Source organism: Fusarium mangiferae, assembly GCF_900044065.1.
Source record: "Fusarium mangiferae strain MRC7560 genome assembly, contig: FMAN_scaffold014, whole genome shotgun sequence".
NCBI classification, from domain to species: Eukaryota; Fungi; Ascomycota; class Sordariomycetes; order Hypocreales; family Nectriaceae; genus Fusarium; species Fusarium mangiferae.
Genome location: NW_024573934.1, coordinates 1,410,716 through 1,429,351, shown reverse-complemented (window position 1 = coordinate 1,429,351; position 18,636 = coordinate 1,410,716). Strand labels below are relative to the sequence as shown.

At 48.1% G+C, this 18,636-nt stretch overlaps 6 protein-coding genes across 6 annotated transcripts; 3 read left to right on the top strand and 3 right to left on the bottom strand.

Moving 5' to 3' along the window:
- Nucleotides 1–107: 107 nt before the first annotated feature.
- Nucleotides 108–1,498, bottom strand: FMAN_14695 (uncharacterized protein; the record flags this gene model as incomplete). Its single annotated transcript, XM_041823016.1, has 6 exons — nt 108–475; nt 526–656; nt 711–937; nt 985–1,217; nt 1,268–1,304; nt 1,355–1,498. 6 exons carry the CDS (start codon nt 1,496–1,498, stop codon nt 108–110), a joined length of 1,140 nt encoding a protein of 379 aa, XP_041688639.1.
- Nucleotides 1,499–5,714: 4,216 nt separating this feature from the next.
- FMAN_14696 (uncharacterized protein) lies at nt 5,715–7,204 on the top strand (the record flags this gene model as incomplete). The annotated part of the gene is made up of 3 exons (XM_041823015.1): nt 5,715–6,007; nt 6,060–6,246; nt 6,320–7,204. The coding sequence occupies 3 exons, from the start codon at nt 5,715–5,717 to the stop codon at nt 7,202–7,204; spliced, it is 1,365 nt and encodes a 454-aa protein (XP_041688638.1).
- Nucleotides 7,205–7,516: 312 nt separating this feature from the next.
- FMAN_14697 (uncharacterized protein) lies at nt 7,517–8,812 on the top strand (the record flags this gene model as incomplete). Its single annotated transcript, XM_041823014.1, has 4 exons — nt 7,517–7,738; nt 7,834–7,944; nt 8,002–8,330; nt 8,386–8,812. 4 exons carry the CDS (start codon nt 7,517–7,519, stop codon nt 8,810–8,812), a joined length of 1,089 nt encoding a protein of 362 aa, XP_041688637.1.
- Nucleotides 8,813–9,254: 442 nt separating this feature from the next.
- FMAN_14698 (uncharacterized protein) lies at nt 9,255–10,352 on the top strand (the record flags this gene model as incomplete). The annotated part of the gene is made up of 1 exon (XM_041823013.1): nt 9,255–10,352. The coding sequence occupies one exon, from the start codon at nt 9,255–9,257 to the stop codon at nt 10,350–10,352; it is 1,098 nt and encodes a 365-aa protein (XP_041688636.1).
- A 35-nt stretch (nt 10,353–10,387) lies between these two features.
- On the bottom strand, nt 10,388–11,916 carry FMAN_14699 (uncharacterized protein; the record flags this gene model as incomplete). The annotated part of the gene is made up of 4 exons (XM_041823012.1): nt 10,388–11,017; nt 11,114–11,188; nt 11,244–11,797; nt 11,853–11,916. The coding sequence occupies 4 exons, from the start codon at nt 11,914–11,916 to the stop codon at nt 10,388–10,390; spliced, it is 1,323 nt and encodes a 440-aa protein (XP_041688635.1).
- Nucleotides 11,917–13,078: 1,162 nt separating this feature from the next.
- FMAN_14700 (uncharacterized protein) lies at nt 13,079–14,563 on the bottom strand (the record flags this gene model as incomplete). Its single annotated transcript, XM_041823010.1, has 1 exon — nt 13,079–14,563. One exon carries the CDS (start codon nt 14,561–14,563, stop codon nt 13,079–13,081), a length of 1,485 nt encoding a protein of 494 aa, XP_041688634.1.
- Nucleotides 14,564–18,636: the final 4,073 nt, after the last annotated feature.

The following is an 18,636-nucleotide window of genomic DNA, read 5'->3' as shown; positions in this document are numbered from 1 at the left end:
GGGCATTAATGATGTATGAAATTAGTTCAAGATATACATAAACACCGTAACGCCTTTTTTCGTGTATTGCCCAAACGCTTAAGCCGCCCAATCCGTTCCGAGTATGTTCATCTTGATGACCTAGCCCTTGACACATGCACCACAGTTTCGTTTTTTACCATGATACCACCAACATCGGCTGGATGGGCCAGATTAGCCGAACTCCCGGGACCAGTCACAGTAGCAATATTTCCATGTCGCTGATCTTCGTGCTCGAACTCCGAATTGAAGGATTCGCTCCCGCTTGGCTCGCTTCTGGCGAGCTCATGTGTAGAGCTTGACTCGTCCTTCCCTATAGTTCCGAGACGAATTGAGTGCTTTGTTTGACTTCGACCATAGTTGCTGCCGAAGTTGTTTGATCCGGATCTGATCGATGATACGGGATTCGTGCATGTGAAGAGATAGAGGCAGGCTGGTCGGATGATGGGAAGACAGGCTGTCAAGGATTAGTGTGAGGCAGGCATGAGACTCGAAGGTAATACTGACTGGATACTGTCACTAAGTTGACCTCAACCGATGCCCAAATGATGACGGGAGCCAATTGCCATGTCATGTCGACCGACTTGTTGTCGAATGATGCTGACACACTGACAATGACAAGACCAGCTACGCAAACCCTGGAAGATGTATTAGCACGAGGTCATTTCTGAGGATGACTGGAGAGAACCTACAGAATACCGAACATGAACATAAAAATGATCGCAATCTTCTGCAGGGTCGGGAGCTGAAGCTTCTGGATCTGAACGATGGGTAGGATCAAGATGCCGACGTCTATTATAACGTGCGCAAGCACAGTACCAAAGAAAAAATCACTGCTCTTGATAGCGCAGGTATAGTGTTCCATCGTAGGATCCCAGAATGCTCGCACAGGGTAACAGTGAAATGTCGTCAGGAATGTCTGGGCTAATGTGAGCTGAGGCCTTGCGATCTCTTGAGGTTGCTTACGCGAACAAGAATCCAAAGAATGGAGCAGACCAACAAGACCGAGACAAAGATCTGGATGTTTGCGACGCGGAACATGCGCCAGTAGAAGGATAGGATGGAGATCTTTGCGAAGAAGAGGGTGAAGGCGTAGAAGTGTTCCATTATAAAAAGGTATTTCTTGGTTGTGTAGTTGGCTTCCGTAAAGGTCATGCCCTCTACATCCTTCGCGTGCAATCCGAAGCCATGGTGAATCCCTTATGAGAAGTCAGCGATCGTCGTTGTCGATGTCGAAGAGGAATCGTACAGATAGGTAAGACTGTGCCCCAGCAAACCGCGGTGGCCTTGATGTTGTTAGCGATAATCCCAAGTAGTCGTGTGCCAATCAACATACATAACTCGCACAGGCAAAGTAATCATCCCACCAGAACCGGATCCTCGTGATTCTCCGGCTGACAATGCGGAGGATAAGAAAGATAGTCGCAGCTGCAAAGGTAATGTACTCGGCGGCCCAAAGATCAGGCTGCCTCGACCGCATTCTGGTATATATCGTGCAGCGTCAAGAAGTAAAAAAAGACAATTGAACCCCCCTCGATTAGCGAAAAAGCAAGCTGGCTGTGGAACTCCCGGGATGATATACGTCTGCCGACCATGTCAATGAGCACCGTCGATCATTTCATGCGGCTAAAAAGCCTTGTAAGGATGCTGTGCGAGACCAAGTCTGGATCCAGGGGTAGAATGTTCCGACAGTGAGCGACGTTAAGCCATTGCTGGAAGGTCTAGGCTATGTTATGCGTGGAAATTGAGGAGCAAAGACCATCAGGGAGGAGGCTAATGGATAAAGAATTGTTGAGCCGTTACGGAGTGCTAAACTTGGCGATCGGAACATGTGCAAGCACGTACATAGTAAAGTGGTAAGCAGCCACAATTGACCACGGACCGTTTAGCATGTTGAAGACGGACGGGGTTGCATCGTTACGGTGAAGGCAAGGCGAGGTATGCCAAGAAGAGAAGCACTTGTTTCATCTTGGACATTCGTAAGGAAGTTAGACCGGAAATGCCGAGTCTTGTTGGTCATTGAATGCCGACTAACCCAAATATTACTGCAGGTTTTGCGGACTGCAGCAGTCAAAGCGTGTCACTAGGATCCAAGCCCCAGGCTCCAGAACAAGGGTTCTCCATGATCTCCCGGCTTATTCATCAGAATTGAGGGCATCTCATTTGATAGCGCTCTCAGTAGTGCAACAATCTGGTGAAGCGGCTGATGCGATCCGGCGTTTAGCTTTAAACTCTATTGTCCAACTCGAGCCTGAGCCTTTTGAACCGCCCGCCGCCGTTTTCCCATCGTCTCTTCGCCTAGAATGTTTCAAATTTCCACCGTTCACTTAGTGTCGATCTTGCAATTGTCGCGTGATTTGGTCTGTGGTTACTGGTTCATTGTTCCGGGTCGAGACTCAACCGACCGTTTGGGTGTTGAGATGCTACCCTTGCCCTGCTCGTGCTGTAGGTTCGCTAGTTTTGGGCAGTTTACAGGGGCCGGCTTTTTCAGGGCGAGCGCGCTTGGGGTAATATTGCAGTCACACAGTCCAATCCAATGACCTCAACGCCTTGGAAAAAGTCTGAAGTGCACTGACGTGGAAGGCAACGCGTGTCGGCCATTTAACAGAGTTTGAACTTTCAAAGCTTAACAGAAACTCGGCAGCTTTGTAACGGGCTTGACAAGAGTTGATGTTCCAGTACCTACATGATGTTGGCTTGGATATTCCTGATATCACATTTTCGCTCCCGTCCTTGGAGCAAATGCAGGCTATCGATCCCAAAAAGCAATATTCAGGCATCAAGCCAGAATAGTTTAGGTTCCGAGAACAGATGCCCATGTCTCTGCCCAGGAAGAACGTTGGCCGACGTCAAGGATCGGGCTGGGGCCTGTCGATCATTTCCAGGGCCCTTGCTCGGCATCGACACGCGGAGGCGCCGTTCTGTTGCTAATTTATTAACACGGGACGATCACCTTCATTCACGGCAGCATACGGAGTACGTGTTGCAGACTTGCAGTACGTGCTCACGGTAACAGACGTTAAACCATGCGGGCCTTTAGCTCCATCATACAAAAACCCAATCGGAATTAATCGAGGCCAACTATTGACACTATTGATCCTCTAGCTAAGTCCAATTTGGGACCAGATTGGGAAAATCGCATGATCCTGAGGAAATAAATATACTGCGTATAGTAAACGTAAACCTTGCACCTAGTGACGCGGAGGACTGCTACCCTACCTCCCCAGCTTCCCCAGTTCCACGACCGAGGTTCGGCATATGAAGTTGTCAGATATGACAGGGGATTGTTGAAGATGTTTTGTGTGGGGATTGGGAAATGTTTTATGACAAATGAGAATCAGATAAGGCAACGACCTGCATTTTTCAGCTCAGCCTGTTCGAAATCATATCGTATTTGTTACCGGGTACTGAAATTTCCATCCAACAAGATTTACCAGGTTCGGGATTTAGTAACAGCGAAAGGTTCAGTAGTAAACCATGGCCGACTTTCTAGCCCGTAAGCTAACATTACCATGATAACACCTAATCGTAGTCGCAATTTGCTTACGATGAGGTCTCATTCCCGTCGATCTTGCTTAGTCGAAGATTACAGAAACATTATTTGTGCATGGTCAAAAGGGGCAGGCCACACAATTCCCCGCCTCATGGTCACATCAACAAAAACCCTGAATGGCCCAACTGCAACATACTCATCCTAGTAATTGTATGGAAAGCAATATGCACTGCCGCGGTAACCTTGAAACTTTAACTTGACCCTACACAAAAGCAGATACATGATTCATGACACATGTAACGGTGAGGCTACACCCATGTTTCTCAGTTCTCCAGGGGAGTTACGGCTTGCATACTATCCAAAACCATGCCTCAAGCAAGGAACAGAATTGGATTGATGATCACTACTGTTATTAAGACGGTTGACGATCCGGGTTACGATCACGGATCCATGTGCAGCTGATTGACCTGAGGCTGACGAAGGTTACGTAGGGTTCAAAGCTTCATCAGGCTCAAACCACCTACTGAATACCGTTAGCATTATCAAAGCTTTTGTTGAGAATCTCACATGCTCTTGTCCAACAACTGCTTGACAGAGAAAGTTATCGCAGTGGAGATGTATGTCTCAATTCGTCAAGGAGACTGCAGATTCAAGCCCCAAGGAGACTATCCCGAGCGGTTCACAGACTGCACTCACGAGCAGCTGATACCGGTCTTCGATTCTGCTACTGATTTACACACCAATCACAACATACGAGCCCGAAGCGAATTTGAATAGAACGGTTCCGGGCAACATGCACATGCAAATTTTGAGGCGTGTGAGCCTGTAGCATGTTCCTATCATCAGTTTGTCCACAATGCGAGGTATTTAGAGTCCGTTCTCATGATCTACAGCTAACTCCTCTAATATTATCTTTTCAAGTTCATATCGTGATCTTTTATGAATCACTCTATCAGAAAAGACTGAGACTGTCAACATAGACATCAAATGATGCCGTCTTCCTTATCCTATCTCAACCCATAAAAGTTAATCCTGGCGCAAACTCACCTGAAAATTGCGCCTCATGTTTTATGAGCATTTGGTGGCGATGCTGACCTTTTCTAGCCATGATATACAAGTCTGGGATGCATACGAAACCAGAAGTGTTTAATCTTATTCTCACCATCGATAGCTACCAGAAAAATTGATATACCTTAATCTTGAACCCTTAGCCAGACGAATCGGCTTAATCTTACCCGGGCCTCACCTGTATTTGTGTCAGTACTATGTCGTTTGGGAAGCGCTTATTGCAAGACTTTGCATTGATGTCTTTACACGCGGTCATAAACTCACAAGGGAGAATTATGGTAAACTGATTGCCATAAATTAGTTCTATAATGATTTCTTTAAGTGTATCGAGTGCCCATGCTGGCTGAGAGCTAAAGCTTACCTCGACTTCGCCTACATTCTCCGTGAGTGGATTATGTACTACCAGAGGAGATGGACGCTCATGCCTTGAAGAAGTAGACTCAACAGCTGAAACTGAACTCATGACATTCTGATCAATCTAGAACGACTGCGGCTTGCGTGGAACTTCAGGCTAACGATTTAGAGCTGCAGGCGTGATGCAATCCCCAGATCTAGATTAGTGGATTCCGTGATCGAAAATACTTCTTCTTGCATGTGAACTAGTCCCAGTAGGAAGTACCATCTATCTTAGGCTCAAGATCAAAATCGCCCCTCAGCTCCCCATCTTTGCGCTACTGGAAGTCTGGTATCCAATTAGACAATGCTCTTCCATGCCAAGTCCACGACTGGTTATTTCGAAGCACAAGACTCAGTAGAGTTGCCACTAAGTCAAAACTTCGCATTGACTATTGCCTTTAGATCATTGCGTTGTCAATAGTCGGCCGAAAAGGGTTCAAGTCCGATCTTGGAAGCCCAACTGGGGGTTTCAGCTGCATCAGTAAACGCCATAGCTGGAAATTTGGGTTGGTATACTGAGACAGATCAATTGGCTCTGGATGTCTTAAGCTGGTCTGGAACATGAGGCCTCTTTTTTACTTTTACATATAAATTCTAGGTATCGCGAGGTTATTCAAACAGCCCACTCATTCATACTTCTCCTTGCTACTCTTGCACTGTGACCTTGAAGTATAGAATCTCCGTCGAAGATCTCATCGCATCAAATCTTTGAGACCGTTTTCTCCTCTTTACTACAAACATGCCTGCTCCTCCTCGCCCCAGCCGTGCTAGGCTCCCGCCCTTTTCCAAGCAGGACGAGGATCTCTGGAAGGCCTACACCAAAGCACTCCAGACAAAGTTCTTTAGCAATCTTGACACAAAGAATGAGATCTTCTATGCTGCTCCTGTCGCGGGTATGGGCATTCCTGCTGGTAACAATATCCCTCAGGAAATCACCAACAAAGGGGCTTACGACATTGGCGATGTTGTCATGCAGTTGGACGCTCCTGTATTCACTGCTGGGAGCAAGAAGTACTCTCAACGGCTTCAAGAGTAAGATACCCTTCACGATATTGAACTCAATGATGTCTAACATTAACTACAGAGTTCTAGGGGCTGTAAGGCTTGGGCAGAATCCAGATAGGGGAGCCGAGAAACGAATGAATGACATCCGAGCAAAAGTCGGAAAATTGAACATGGAGTATGCAGAGGCAAGCGAGAAAGCAGTGGAATATTACACGACCGACGAGTATAGAGGCAACATGTCTTTCGGACAGTGGGTTCCAAGAAATGTAAGATAATTGTGCATTCTATCGAACCCATCCCATCGCAGACCAAGGCACTAATAATCTATCGGGCATATAGTATCCAAGTTTTGCTGCTCTATCTCGAGAGAAGCAATCCGCTACTGCGACTGAAGCATCTTTGCGTGCTCAGATTGTCGGACCTGGCGCTGCTCAACTCAACCGGCAGAGGCTGAGGCTATTCAGCGCCTGTGAGCCGGATCAGTCCAATCCTGGCCTCAACATGCCTTGTGCCCTAAACTTTGGGAATATCGTCAACGGTTCTTCTGATCTTCCTCAGGGAAGTGGGGGATTCTCGAGACCTACCTATACCATCGAAAACTCTTACACAGAGACGGTCGGTAACTGGACCAGGGACGCCGGTGGCGAGAACAAGCTGAACTTGACCTTCAACATCAATGATGCAAAGTCGGAGAATTGGGACAAGTTTGGTTTCGTCAATGTGAACGCCAATCCACGCTTCGCGTATTTCTTTAAGGCGAGCTATACTCAGGATCATCAGATGAAGGAGGATTTCATCACAGCTCAGGAGGCTGGGTCTGAAATCTCAGTACAGCTGTCAGCGGCCGAAGCGGGTGTTTTTACTGTCAAGCCAGGCGAATGGGATGTCCCAAACCTTATGGAGGAGTACCGAGACTTCCAGCCTGAGGCTACTCGCAGCATTGGTCCTGCGGCCAGAGTTGACCAAGTCATTCTGGCTTACAAGGTGGCGATAAAGCTGTCCTTGGAAGCCAAGGTCGCCGAGCGTGTCTACGATATAGCTCAAAAGGCCAAGAGTACGGGCGGATCAGTGAACTTCTTCGGATTGGAGGTTGGGTTTGGGGGAGGAAGTAAGGACGAGGTCAACATTTCTGGCTCGACCATTGAAATCCGCAAGGATCTTGGATATCCTGTCCTGCTAGGCGTGAAGGGCAAGAAACTTCCAGCTCTTCCGACTGGCCGCTAGTAGGATATATTCAAGCACTGAGAGGACTAGTAAATCGAAACGCCTTAGGTCTAGAGAAAGTTTTCTCATACTATACAGTACAGGAAGGATTGAATACAATTTCAAACCTGTAAGTTAGCATAGTATCTGACGTTGGACACGTTAGGTAACAGACTTTTGTCCCATCTTATGTTAGTACTCTCGCCAGTGACGTGATTCGTTGACTCAGGACCACGATGAGTCGATCGGCAAGTACTGCAAATGGGCAAAAGACTGACCTTGATCCGGTCAACATCAAATTTACCCAAAAAGTTTTCAGTCACCCGCGACCACATGCAGGAGCAAGACCTTCTTCAGCAGCTCGGTAACACGGCATTCGCCTGCTCATCTCTCACACGTGTGAGCAGTGGCAGCGCCAACTATGTCTATCGAGGCATTCTTATCCACGCCATGCCCACCAGAGACGATGCTTGGGATATGGAGAGTGTTATCGTGAAATATTCACTTGGTCATGTACCAGGAAATGCTGGGTTCAAACTCGACTTATCACGCTGCGTATGTTCACATCTAATCTCCTTTCCCATAAAAGCCAAAGAGGCGATGTGCATAAGCCAGACAATGGCTGTCCCCTAACCCTGTTCTCTATACAGTCTGTCGAGAATACCCTACTGGAGTACTTGAATCAGTCATCACTGGTGACTATGGAAGTCAAGACCCCTGTTACTTATTTTCTAGATCTCAATGCTCATAGAGGTATTGCGGTATAATAAGACTTCCACCATTTGATAGACATAGCATCTATCATACTTTCAACAGAGCTGAGTGGCTTGTGGATGAACTATCAGGCATTGTCCACCAGTCAAGAGGTTGGAAACTGGCTGCGTCACTTCCATGAATGGGCCTCAGAACCTCAACAAACAGACTTCCGAAGCAAGGTTGGCTGCAACGAGCCCATGCAAAGACTCAAGCACAAGGTTACCTACGGTACACTCATCGAAATCTTGAAGAACTTTCCCGGTATCATGGGAAAGAACATCAGGGCTCTGGAAAGGGTCAAAGAGCGAGCGGAACTCGAGCTTCATGATCTGACTAGCGGTAGGGGAGGACCAGATCGAGGTATGATCCATGGAGATTGCTGGATGGGAAAGTGAGTTACAGGGACGCTTCACCCGACGTATGCAGCGAAACTGATTAATACCTAGTATTATACTGACAGAATACCCTCCTGCTCCAATCGGTCGTGACACCGCTAGAGACATCATCTTGATTGACTGGGAAATGTGCCAATTTGGCCATCAGGTGTACGACTTGGGACATATGATAGGCGATCTGTATGAGGCGCATCATTTCCACGGCTCGAATATCGCTTTGACGATGATCAGAGGTTTCATTGACGGTTATGGGGAGATTGGCGACGAAATGGCTTTCCGAACGGCTATTCACACTGGCGTGCAGCTTCTGAGCTGGTATAATCGTCGTGCCCCATCAGATGCCATGAAAGAGACCGAAGAACAGATTTTGAGTGCAGCAAAGATCTCGACGCACTTGATTGTTGGCGGCTGGGAGAGGGAAAAGCAGTGGTTTCAAGGTACACCCTTGGCACCTTTGTTCCATCCCGCTAATAGTTAGGTCGCGGCATTTGTCAACATGCCCGTTACCTTATACAGGCCTACTTCCAAGTGATTACCAAAGAATATGCTCATCAGCCTAGATATGGGCCTTACACAAAGTTACTGTCTAGCTAGGTGTTAAACTGGGAATCAAATGGTTTCCGCTCACAGTCGATCAATGGCCTTCTGTTGATGCATGCTGTAAGACGGCGCAGTCCGGCTCGCGCAATGAACCCAACGCGGTCTAGCGCCGTATTTCAGTGGCACTGCTCTGTGACAGCCTCCACCTCGATCAATGTTCCCCATTGGGAATAACCTCATGTAGGACGCCCAACGTGCGACAGAGGGTCAACTATAAGACAGGTTCCGTTCCCAGATGAGAGTTGCCACATACATATCTCAGAGTTAAATTCATCGGCATTAAGTTGCTTTACGTATTCAACCTTCACCTCTCACGCAGAATGTATCCCCATCAACTTGACTATCAACAGCAGGCCTTACCAGTAGAATTACCAGCTGAAACAATCCCTCATCACGATTACATATACCAGCCGAGCGACCATATTTACCTTCCACAAATACTACCCTCTTCGCCTCCCATGGAAACACCAATGTTATCTCCATCGCGCCCCATTCTCATTCCTTCAACCTCAATCACTGGGTCAATGGAGGTAACTCCACCATACCATCGAGCTTATCCCCCTATCCTCGGCTCCTATGGCATCTCTTCAAAAGAGTTCATGGTCATCATCGATGCCCTAAACATCGCTCTCGCTGAGCCAGCGCCGTTCAAAGCAATGGAAGTCGCAGGCGATGGCCTCGGCTTTGTCCCGAATGAAATTGCCCAAGGCGTTTCCTTAGGTCTTGGACTGGCTGCGGGTACTGGAACTGCTGCTACCGCATATTTTCGTGAGAGAAAAGTACTCGAGAGGGTAAATCGCGACATCTTCGCACCAAAGGGTTTGGTGATGAAGACGGTGAAGGACGAGGAAGTGATGCAACGACTCAACACCACGGCCAAGAGTCTCGATCCGCTACAGCGGCTACAAGAGATCTCATCACGTATTGAAGTTTTGTCTTTTGACGTTGAGCCACCGGTCAGACAGTCCAATATGCTGGATCGCATCAGCGCAAAACAAGCTGCCATCAAACAAGCCGGCAAAGAGAAGAAAAAACACAAGAAGCAGGAAAAGCGACTTCAAAAGCGCGAAAAGGCAGCTGATAAGTTTGCTCGCCCTGTTGAGTCTATCGATGAGCAGTATAACTCCAACGTTGAAAGCCGGATTGAGATCGAGGCCAAGATCGCGAGGTTGGAAGATAGGATCACGGAGATCGACATCAAAGCAGAGGAGAAACTTATCGACTCGAGTGAGAAGAAAGTCAGCGAGATTGAAAAGAGACGAAGAAAGGACCTGGAAGAGGTTGAGAAGGATCGTGCCAGGTTGATAGAGAAGCATGGTAAGGCGATCGCCAAGGTGAGTAAGAAGGCTGAGAAGAAGGATGAGAAAGATGAGAAGAAGGTGGCTAAACTGGAGTGGATCATGATTCGAACTATTTAGACTTTTCCCTTGATATCAATTTATAGATGTACATATTATTTGATTAAAATTATGCTCGATGTTTTCCATTCCCGCCTTCTCCCGATCTCAAATCCATACGTCCCAGCAATGACCCCATTCATGATCCCCTCGGCCCCTTTCTCCTCTGCACTGCCCTTTTCGAAGTTCATACTGGTTATTTGAAGCGGAAATATGAAGAGTAATGACTCCGTGCTGTTAGACTCATGTCCAAGACACGACGCTGCCAGTTGGCATATCTCAGTGGCAATAGCTGTCCTGACTACTTTCCGGTCCTCGAGCACAGCAGGAATTTCGGCCACTAGAGGAATGTTGAAGAATGTACATAGACCCGTCATACAGAGTATTATTGCTCTTTGCAACGCAAGAAGGGCTTTGTGTCTGACCGGTTGGGAAGTGCTGTCTTGTGTCGAAGTAAAAGGACAGCCAGTGAGAGGCCGAGGGTGCTGACAGAACTGCTCCCAGTCTTCTAGATCGGACAATGTAGTCTCGACTCTCTGCCGAAGCTCTTCGACGAACTCGTAGTTAACTTCGCCTCTTTCTACCCGATCCATGTCATGCAACTGGCCGGGAACGCGAGCAAAGATATCGTGCAAGACATCACTAGCTGTCTTTGGTACAGTCGACGGCCAGGGGACGGTCTGCCACTCTGGAAGTGTCAGATAGCAATGCTTTCTTTTTATCAGTGCGCACAATATCTATTCCAGTCAGCGATTTTCCGTTCTGGGAGAAGTGGTTCGTACTATCTCGAACCGGCACTGTCTGAGGAGTTCCCTTTCCAGAACTGTTTGGTGTCTCCAAGGCCCTCTCAACTTGACCTTCAATTAACAATTTAGTATGGACTCGGGTATCACAGCGCATCAAAGAACTTACCAACTGAGTTATTCCCTCGTAGTGCTTCAACCATCCCGTCTTGTCTGTAAAGACGATGTTCTCAAACATGCATAAACAGATTACACTCGCAAGCGTATCCCACTCGAGAACAGCGGTTGAACTCGCCAAATCAAGCTGCAATCTGTTCAAGGCCTTGACGTATTCCCTACTTCCGAGGTCAAAGATTCGCCTATCGCCGTTTGTTTTGCCAAAGTACACTGCTGCTAACGCCCGCACTGCAAGACTTCGCGTAGAATCTGGCAATGTCATGGATTCGAGATTGGCCATCAAGGGCGTAACTTCATCGATCCGCGATAGTAGGTGAGCATGAATTACGGCATCTTGATCCAGTAACAGTGGTGGTGGATGCCAGATTTGTCGTTCAATGGCCTCGGGAGATGGGTTGGCCAGTTGAACCTGGACCTGGTTGTCCTTCACAGGCGACTTATCTTTCGCGAATCGCGCTGTCTCATCAACAAACTCGCCGTATGTTACATAGCCTTCACAAGCTATCCCAGCTTTCTCGCATCGCTGACAGTGCGGCTTGCTGTGATCTACAATGAGCGTCAGTCAGCGCGTCTCTCAAAGCGACATCTACAGGGACGATACCGCATTTTACGCGTCTTCGCTTGCATGTCCTACACGCCTTACTGCGACCTCCGCGATTGACCATGACGATGAGTTCGGGCTTGCTCAGGCTGACTGTTCACCGATGCGCCCAGGATGAAATGAGGGGATATGTCAGATGGGATTTGCCAAGATTGCGATTGCGCCACAGATGAGTCGTCATTATCCTTGATTTAAGGATGGCGCAGTGATAGTGGGCTCGTGACTAGACATCTTGGCTAGAGAAGCATTATCTTGGTTTGCGGCCGCAGACACTGACACATTCGCACAAAATGAGGCGCGCCATGAGGAAGCGAGACGCGTCTCAATTCGCTTCTCACTGAGTGGTGCAACACAATTTACAATTGAGGCCCCGCGCACCGAGGACCCTTGTGTTGAACAAAAGCATATTGATATCAAATGTTATTCAGGATGACCCAGAAGTAATGGTTTTCAGTCGCTGAATTGTCTGAACTGTTAATTAATGCGCTTGATAACTGAGCCCGAAAAGCTGTGTCCATCGTCGTAGGCTGCCAAGAGACCAGAAAGACGGGTGCACGGAAAATCCTTTGAACTTTGCGGTATGAGAGAATAATACCCTCCTACGATGCCAGTATATGTTGTAGCAATGACTATATAATCTTCCATTGATCTTCGAATTAAAGTTATGTACAGATCTTCATAAGATCCAAGTCTTGTCCATCTCACCCTCAGCCCTACCCTACGGCCCCCAAAACCACAGACCAACGCCAACCAAGGTCGACTCCCGACGCTGACACCGCCAGCGTCCCCCGCTCCCCCTCCGTCTCCTTTCCGCCCCGCCGCCGTGTTTTATCCCCTGTAGGTAATTACGGTCCCACCAATGACCACCTGCTGCCAAGTTTTTAGGCACGTCCTTCCAATCCATCGCCGCCAGAGCATCCATTTCATCATCCCCTGCCAAGCCATCACTCGAAATTAAGCAATGAATTGTACTGCGGGGCTCACAACCTCCATCGTTTCACTCAACACCACGATCATGATCTGATCAGTCAGTCACAATGTCAATGTCAATGTCAATTCAGTTCAATCAATTCTCTAGATGCCCTTCCTTATTCTACCGCAACTCCAAGTAATCCTGAATTATCCACAGGTGATATGTATGCCGTGCTGTAATACAACTGCAAAAATTAACGATGCCACTCTATCCGTATTACCAATTACATTGTTTCTTTCTGTTCGTGTTCTCGTCATTGCGCGTGCTTTTTGATGCTGCTCCGATACCCCGGTGTCGCCCCTTGGCAGAAATAGTGGTCCAGCACCAACTCCTCTGCCTTGATGTCCAACCATCCAGGCGACGAGTCGCCAATGCCAAAGCTCAGCCAGATCTCGTCGTCCAAGTACCCGTGGCTCCTCTGCGTCGGTTGATCGCCGTGATACACCATGCTTCCTGTCCAAATGTATCTGCTGTTGGTCTCGCCGTGGTAGGTGAGCTTCTTGCTGACGCTCATCATATGGAATGGCGCGACGGGCGAATAGACAACTATTCGGTGGTCGTACCACGTGTTTGTATATTGAGGAGGATCGTAGCGCATCTGCACCATGCCCATGATGACCGTGTTGTTCTCCATCGGCTCGCAAGTACCACGATTGCAGAGCGTGAGGCTGAGCATGGGCGTCGACTGATGCACGCGTTTGTCGGTGAGCATGACGTCGTTCATGCAGTTCTTTTCGGCAGAGTGCCATGTCTTCTTCTCGTTGTCGGGAGGGAAAGGTTCGTCTACGGCGGATTCGGGCTCAGCTTCCATGTTCTGGACAGGCTCGTCGGTCGAGTTGAAGCGGAACAGCTGGCTAGGCTCTACCATGAACATCATCTCGTCATCATCGGCGCTGAAGGGATTATAGACAGGAGCCCAGTTCTTCTCGCGTTGATACCGGGCGTCGGATTCTTGGCCCTCGGGGGGCTGGCGACGGAGGAGGACGGGCTTGTCGAATTCGATGGCAGGGAGTTCTTTCGCGTGCTTGCCCATCTGCTTCACAAGCTCGGGTACAGCTGCACGTGCATCGACAATGTACATACCCTCGCAGAGGTTCTCGTCATCGACCTGGTGGGTGAAGATGAGCATGGGGGTACCATTCTTCCTCCAGAAGAGCTTCATATCCTCAGGACCAATGTATTTATCCATGTCGGGCTGATTCTTGCAGTGGTGCTCGGGGCCTTGAGCTTCTGTAAAGTCCTCTACGAGCATCTTATGCCAATCGTTGTCCGCAGTGAGCTCCGGACGGCCGAATGCATCCCATGTTAGGCTAACGAAGGTGGCGACTTGCTGAGCTCGTCTGTATTTCTTGCCCTTGATATCTTGGTCGACGTGGGGAGCGCGCGCAATGACGAGGAAGTCGTGCTTGCTGCCTTTTGGCAGTTCAAGAAGGGTAGGATTCATAATCTTCTGGCCCGTCTTCTTAACATTTATAGAGTTGTAGAAACCTAAGTTATTCCGTGTACTCGTGAGGAGGCGGTAATCGTTGGTTCGAGATAGAAGAGGATCGTAGCCGGAACGCCCATTGCCGAATAGCCTGTCGCTCATGGTGAAGGTAAGGATCATGACGACGAGGAGGGCTGTTGTCGTCACGTAGAGGATGATGCGCCGCGGGTGAGGATGAGGAATGCGAATGCTCGAGAGGCGCACGCTCAAGTTGCGCAGGCTGTTAGGCAAGCGCATGTTGGAAACGCGCATCTTGAAATGAGGGAGCCGCGTCGGCTGGCGAAGAGAATTGGAGCGAAGGTAGAGGAGGCTCGAGCCTCACATCGAAGAGCAGAAGAAGACGTGTCTCGATTCGTGCGGCCGCAATCGGGCTCGGCTCGTTTCGAGGTGGCAGTGGTGCTAGAAGTGCAAGGAGGTAGAGAAAAAGACAGCGCCACGAAGGAAATAAAAGACGGCAAAAGAGCGGATGGAAAAGAAAGATGGAGACAAGTTGAGGCGAAGTGATGTCCAGCGTTTGACACGATGGAATGGAATGATTGGGCTTTTTGCAGGCGAGCGCCCCCCTAAAACAAGCATAAGAAGGAACCCACGATTTCAACAGACTTTTTTTCTTCTGGTTAAAGGGGAGGGGGGTTGCAGGGCCTAGCAGGGGTGAGGGCCACTAAATCTAGAGTTATTTTTCAATGGAAGCTTCGATTCCCTGACATCCTGTTGGTCAATGCGTCATGGACTGCGCCACAATTGGTTGATTCCCTCCAGAGCTCTCCACTGCCGCTGATACCGCACCCAGTGAAAGAACAGGTTCAGGACATGAGCTTGTAGATCAGTGAGTTCTTTTTAAACTTGTTTGCGTCTCAGACATCGGCGATTAAAACGCGTGGGGCCTCTCATCTCAGATCAGACAGAATGTTCGTGATATTCAGACACAAAAATTGTCAATTAAATGCGAAGTCGTGGCACAGACCGTTCTAGATCTGGATGCGGAGAAGGCCTGTAATACAGTGCATGAACAACAAATGCTCACGCGGATGGTTGCCACATTAATTACTACAGTCGCACAGTTGCAACGCCAAGTCTGCTCACGCACCATGAAATGAATCTGTGGAGATTGCCAACATGGAATTGTAGATTTGCCAAGGTGATCATCCACCTTTTTTCGTCTCTTCTAACATGTATATCAGCCCTATGGCGGACTCGATTTCTCACGCGCTCTCACTGAGCTCATACAACTAAATACTGTATCGATTGTCATAGATATGATGAGGCGGTGATGCATACGTCAACAATGCGTACATGCTATGAGGTCTGGACTCTTCGTTAAGGCCTTGGCGGCGCCAGAAGGATTGCCTGCCTAAGCGACGACCAAGTATGACCAGTTCTTTGCGCCTCTTTGTTCCTTCACCCACTCACTGAACCGTCACAGTGATGTATGGACTGAAGCTAGACGCGTCACCCCCAGGCTGAGGTCGTTCTGCAACCTCCAATTCGGGATGTACCTTGATTGCGTCATGGGGGTCTCGTTTTTGAGCATTTTGTGAGGCCACCACGTTTCGATACTCAGAAACTGACGCGAGGTAGATTGTTTCCATCCTTCTCAAGTATAGTGTTCAAGGGAGCGTAGCTGCAAAGCTATTTGCTCATAGGTTCCGTGATGTTCTAGCGAAAATAAGGCTACAATTGCCAGCAAACTATATAACCAACTCAGAGTAGGACTTGGCGCTGCAATTCTTGGTAGCCACATCGTAGACAACGCAAACTATAACTGATGCGGCCCGTGTGGGAATTAACAGGACTGTGGAAGACGAGTTCACCTACTAGTATAATGCTATATTTGATTTATAGCATCGACTGGCTCTCGGTTGTCCGTTATCAAGCTTCTTGGCATAGGCGTCCATGGAATATTACAGTGAGGACCGCGGGGCTAGAAAAGACCTAGTTGGAGGAGTAAGGTATCTGTTGTAAGTAGAGTACCTTAGATAGAGATCCAGACGATTCCTCATATAAGCTTTGCTGTTGGAATTACTCGTCGTAAACAGGAAAGCTGTCTCAACAAGACTGTACCAATGAGGCAGGCTCTTTATGACTTGGTTCTGTGAAGAGTGACTCGGAGATGTTCCACAAATATGTTTTACGGCGTGAAATGACCCCTGAACTTGAAGAAGCTAATATTGAGGTGCTTTAGAGTAGGAAGGCTGCTATTCCAATAGATCGGACTTCGCGGACGGTCTTAGTAAATGGGGAGATAGTCAAATGTGACTAAGGCTGTTGACCCAAAGTGAGAAACAAGAGGAATACGCGCCTCGGGGAGTAAGAACACAGAAAAGCGAAATTCCATTTCAACTTGAAGGCAGTGCGAAGGAGGAGTTAGTCAATGGAAAAAATCCCATGATAAGTGTGTGAAATACGAAGCCACTAAAGGACGCACTGAAGACTATTTGAGGATGGGCCTTGCTTTAGTCCGATTCATACTTTGTGGTGACTTCTACTCTTGAAAGTCTTAACAGACCGTGAAGACTAGGAGTACTATTTCAAATGCCCAAGAGCCAAGTTGCTAGTTGTAAAGCTGGCAAACTATATACGACTTAAACCTGGCTTTCCTACTGCCATTACCACTACTCTACGAGTATCATGAAAGTCAGCGACGAAGCACATGCTGAATCAACTGGACTCCTTGAGCATACCGGAGGTATCAGGAAACAAACATACATCTAGCAAGAAGGTGGTATAAGTTTGAGGGTTGTTGGTATCATAGATAGACTCACCATACTTTTGGGGAGGTGTGAGTACTGATGCGTGAATGATTTTGCATTGAGAAAGGGCAAAGAAGCAAAACGAAAAAGGATACAAGGAGAAGTCCTCTTTTTCAAAGGATCTCAATCAACAATGCTAACAGCCGAACATTGAACAGTGTTCACATGAGTGAGTAGATGTGAGGCAAATATAACAAAGCTCATAGTGCTTAAGATGAGTGAATGTTTTGAACTTGACTAGATGAGTAGCCCCCCTCCAAACTGACAGAGGAGATAGCAGCTAGCTTTGACAAAAGTTTGATGAGGTTTACGAAATGGAGGCTAATGTGCTCTGGTTCAAACTGAGGTGACTAGATAACGAGAAGGGCAGGTGCGTGCAGGTGAGATAAAGAGAATGGAGGAGTTGTAGCCAGAGTGGAGATGCTGGGCATGAGTCACCCAGACACAAGCAGTATAGCCATGCGAAGTTTTCGGATACCGTCAAGTGTATGAAGTAATGCCGGAACTGTTCATCTGCCGAAGCCTCACCAGAGGCCCGTATATCAGGCGACTTGGCAGAACTAATGGGTCAAAATCTAGCTACTAGGATGTTGCACTTGACAAGGACCGCGAGTCAGTGACGGAGGGTCTGCATTTCACCTTGAGCAGGCATGTCATATAGCTCTTTAAACTGGCAGAGGCTCGAGTGAGGGATGTCAAAAAGAAGAGACCAAGGGAAGACTGAGCTCAGCCTGAAGTGCAAACGTATGCAAGACTCACGAGGGACTTCATGAAACCTTCAATTGATAGCTCAGGGACGGCATGCCCGATAGAATGAATCTTGGCGAGGGACCGATTAAGAAATGCCGAGAGGAACATATTGCCGTGCTTGTTCTTGGCCAAATACCGGGTTCCCTTTTGGCCATTCCCCGTGACTGAAGGTTACCTGTCATATCCGTCCCACTTCCCCTTGTTCAAGAGCAGCTTCAACGCAGGTCCCTTCATTCTATTCCGTTTCGGACTTTCAACAATCGCCGCGTGCGACTCTTTGTGAAGAAATCTGACCATTACTATAGCATATTTGACTTACAGCGCTATAGGTAGCATCTTATCAGAAGCATGGGAGCTAATTGATCATTAAAGGGCACCGTTACGTTGCATCTACTATCAGCGGGATATCCGTAACCGAATGTCAAAGATTATACAGAAGAGGAATGGTTTGACAGGCTGTTGACGGTAGCTATATATATCCTGGTCAATACCCCTGTGCTAGTCTGGAGATCGATTAACCTGACGTTTGACACGTGCTTCAGGGCTGAGCCTTGGCGTAGACCGAGGCTATGACAACGTCTTTACGATTACCTGCCTATTTCAAGATAATCGAGTTCATTTGAGGAAATTCAGTCGACTTAGTTAATGAAGATCTCTCGTAAACGGCAACTTCCATGCAACACGGTCTTCAACATTTGTCGCGATGGCTTCACTCAATCGAGTCGCTTGGCGTCCCTGCTGCGCCGCATCCCTGCTTCATCACCAACGGACCTATAACCGCCCACGTCGCAAAGGCGAATGATACCATCAATTATCTGGCAGCCA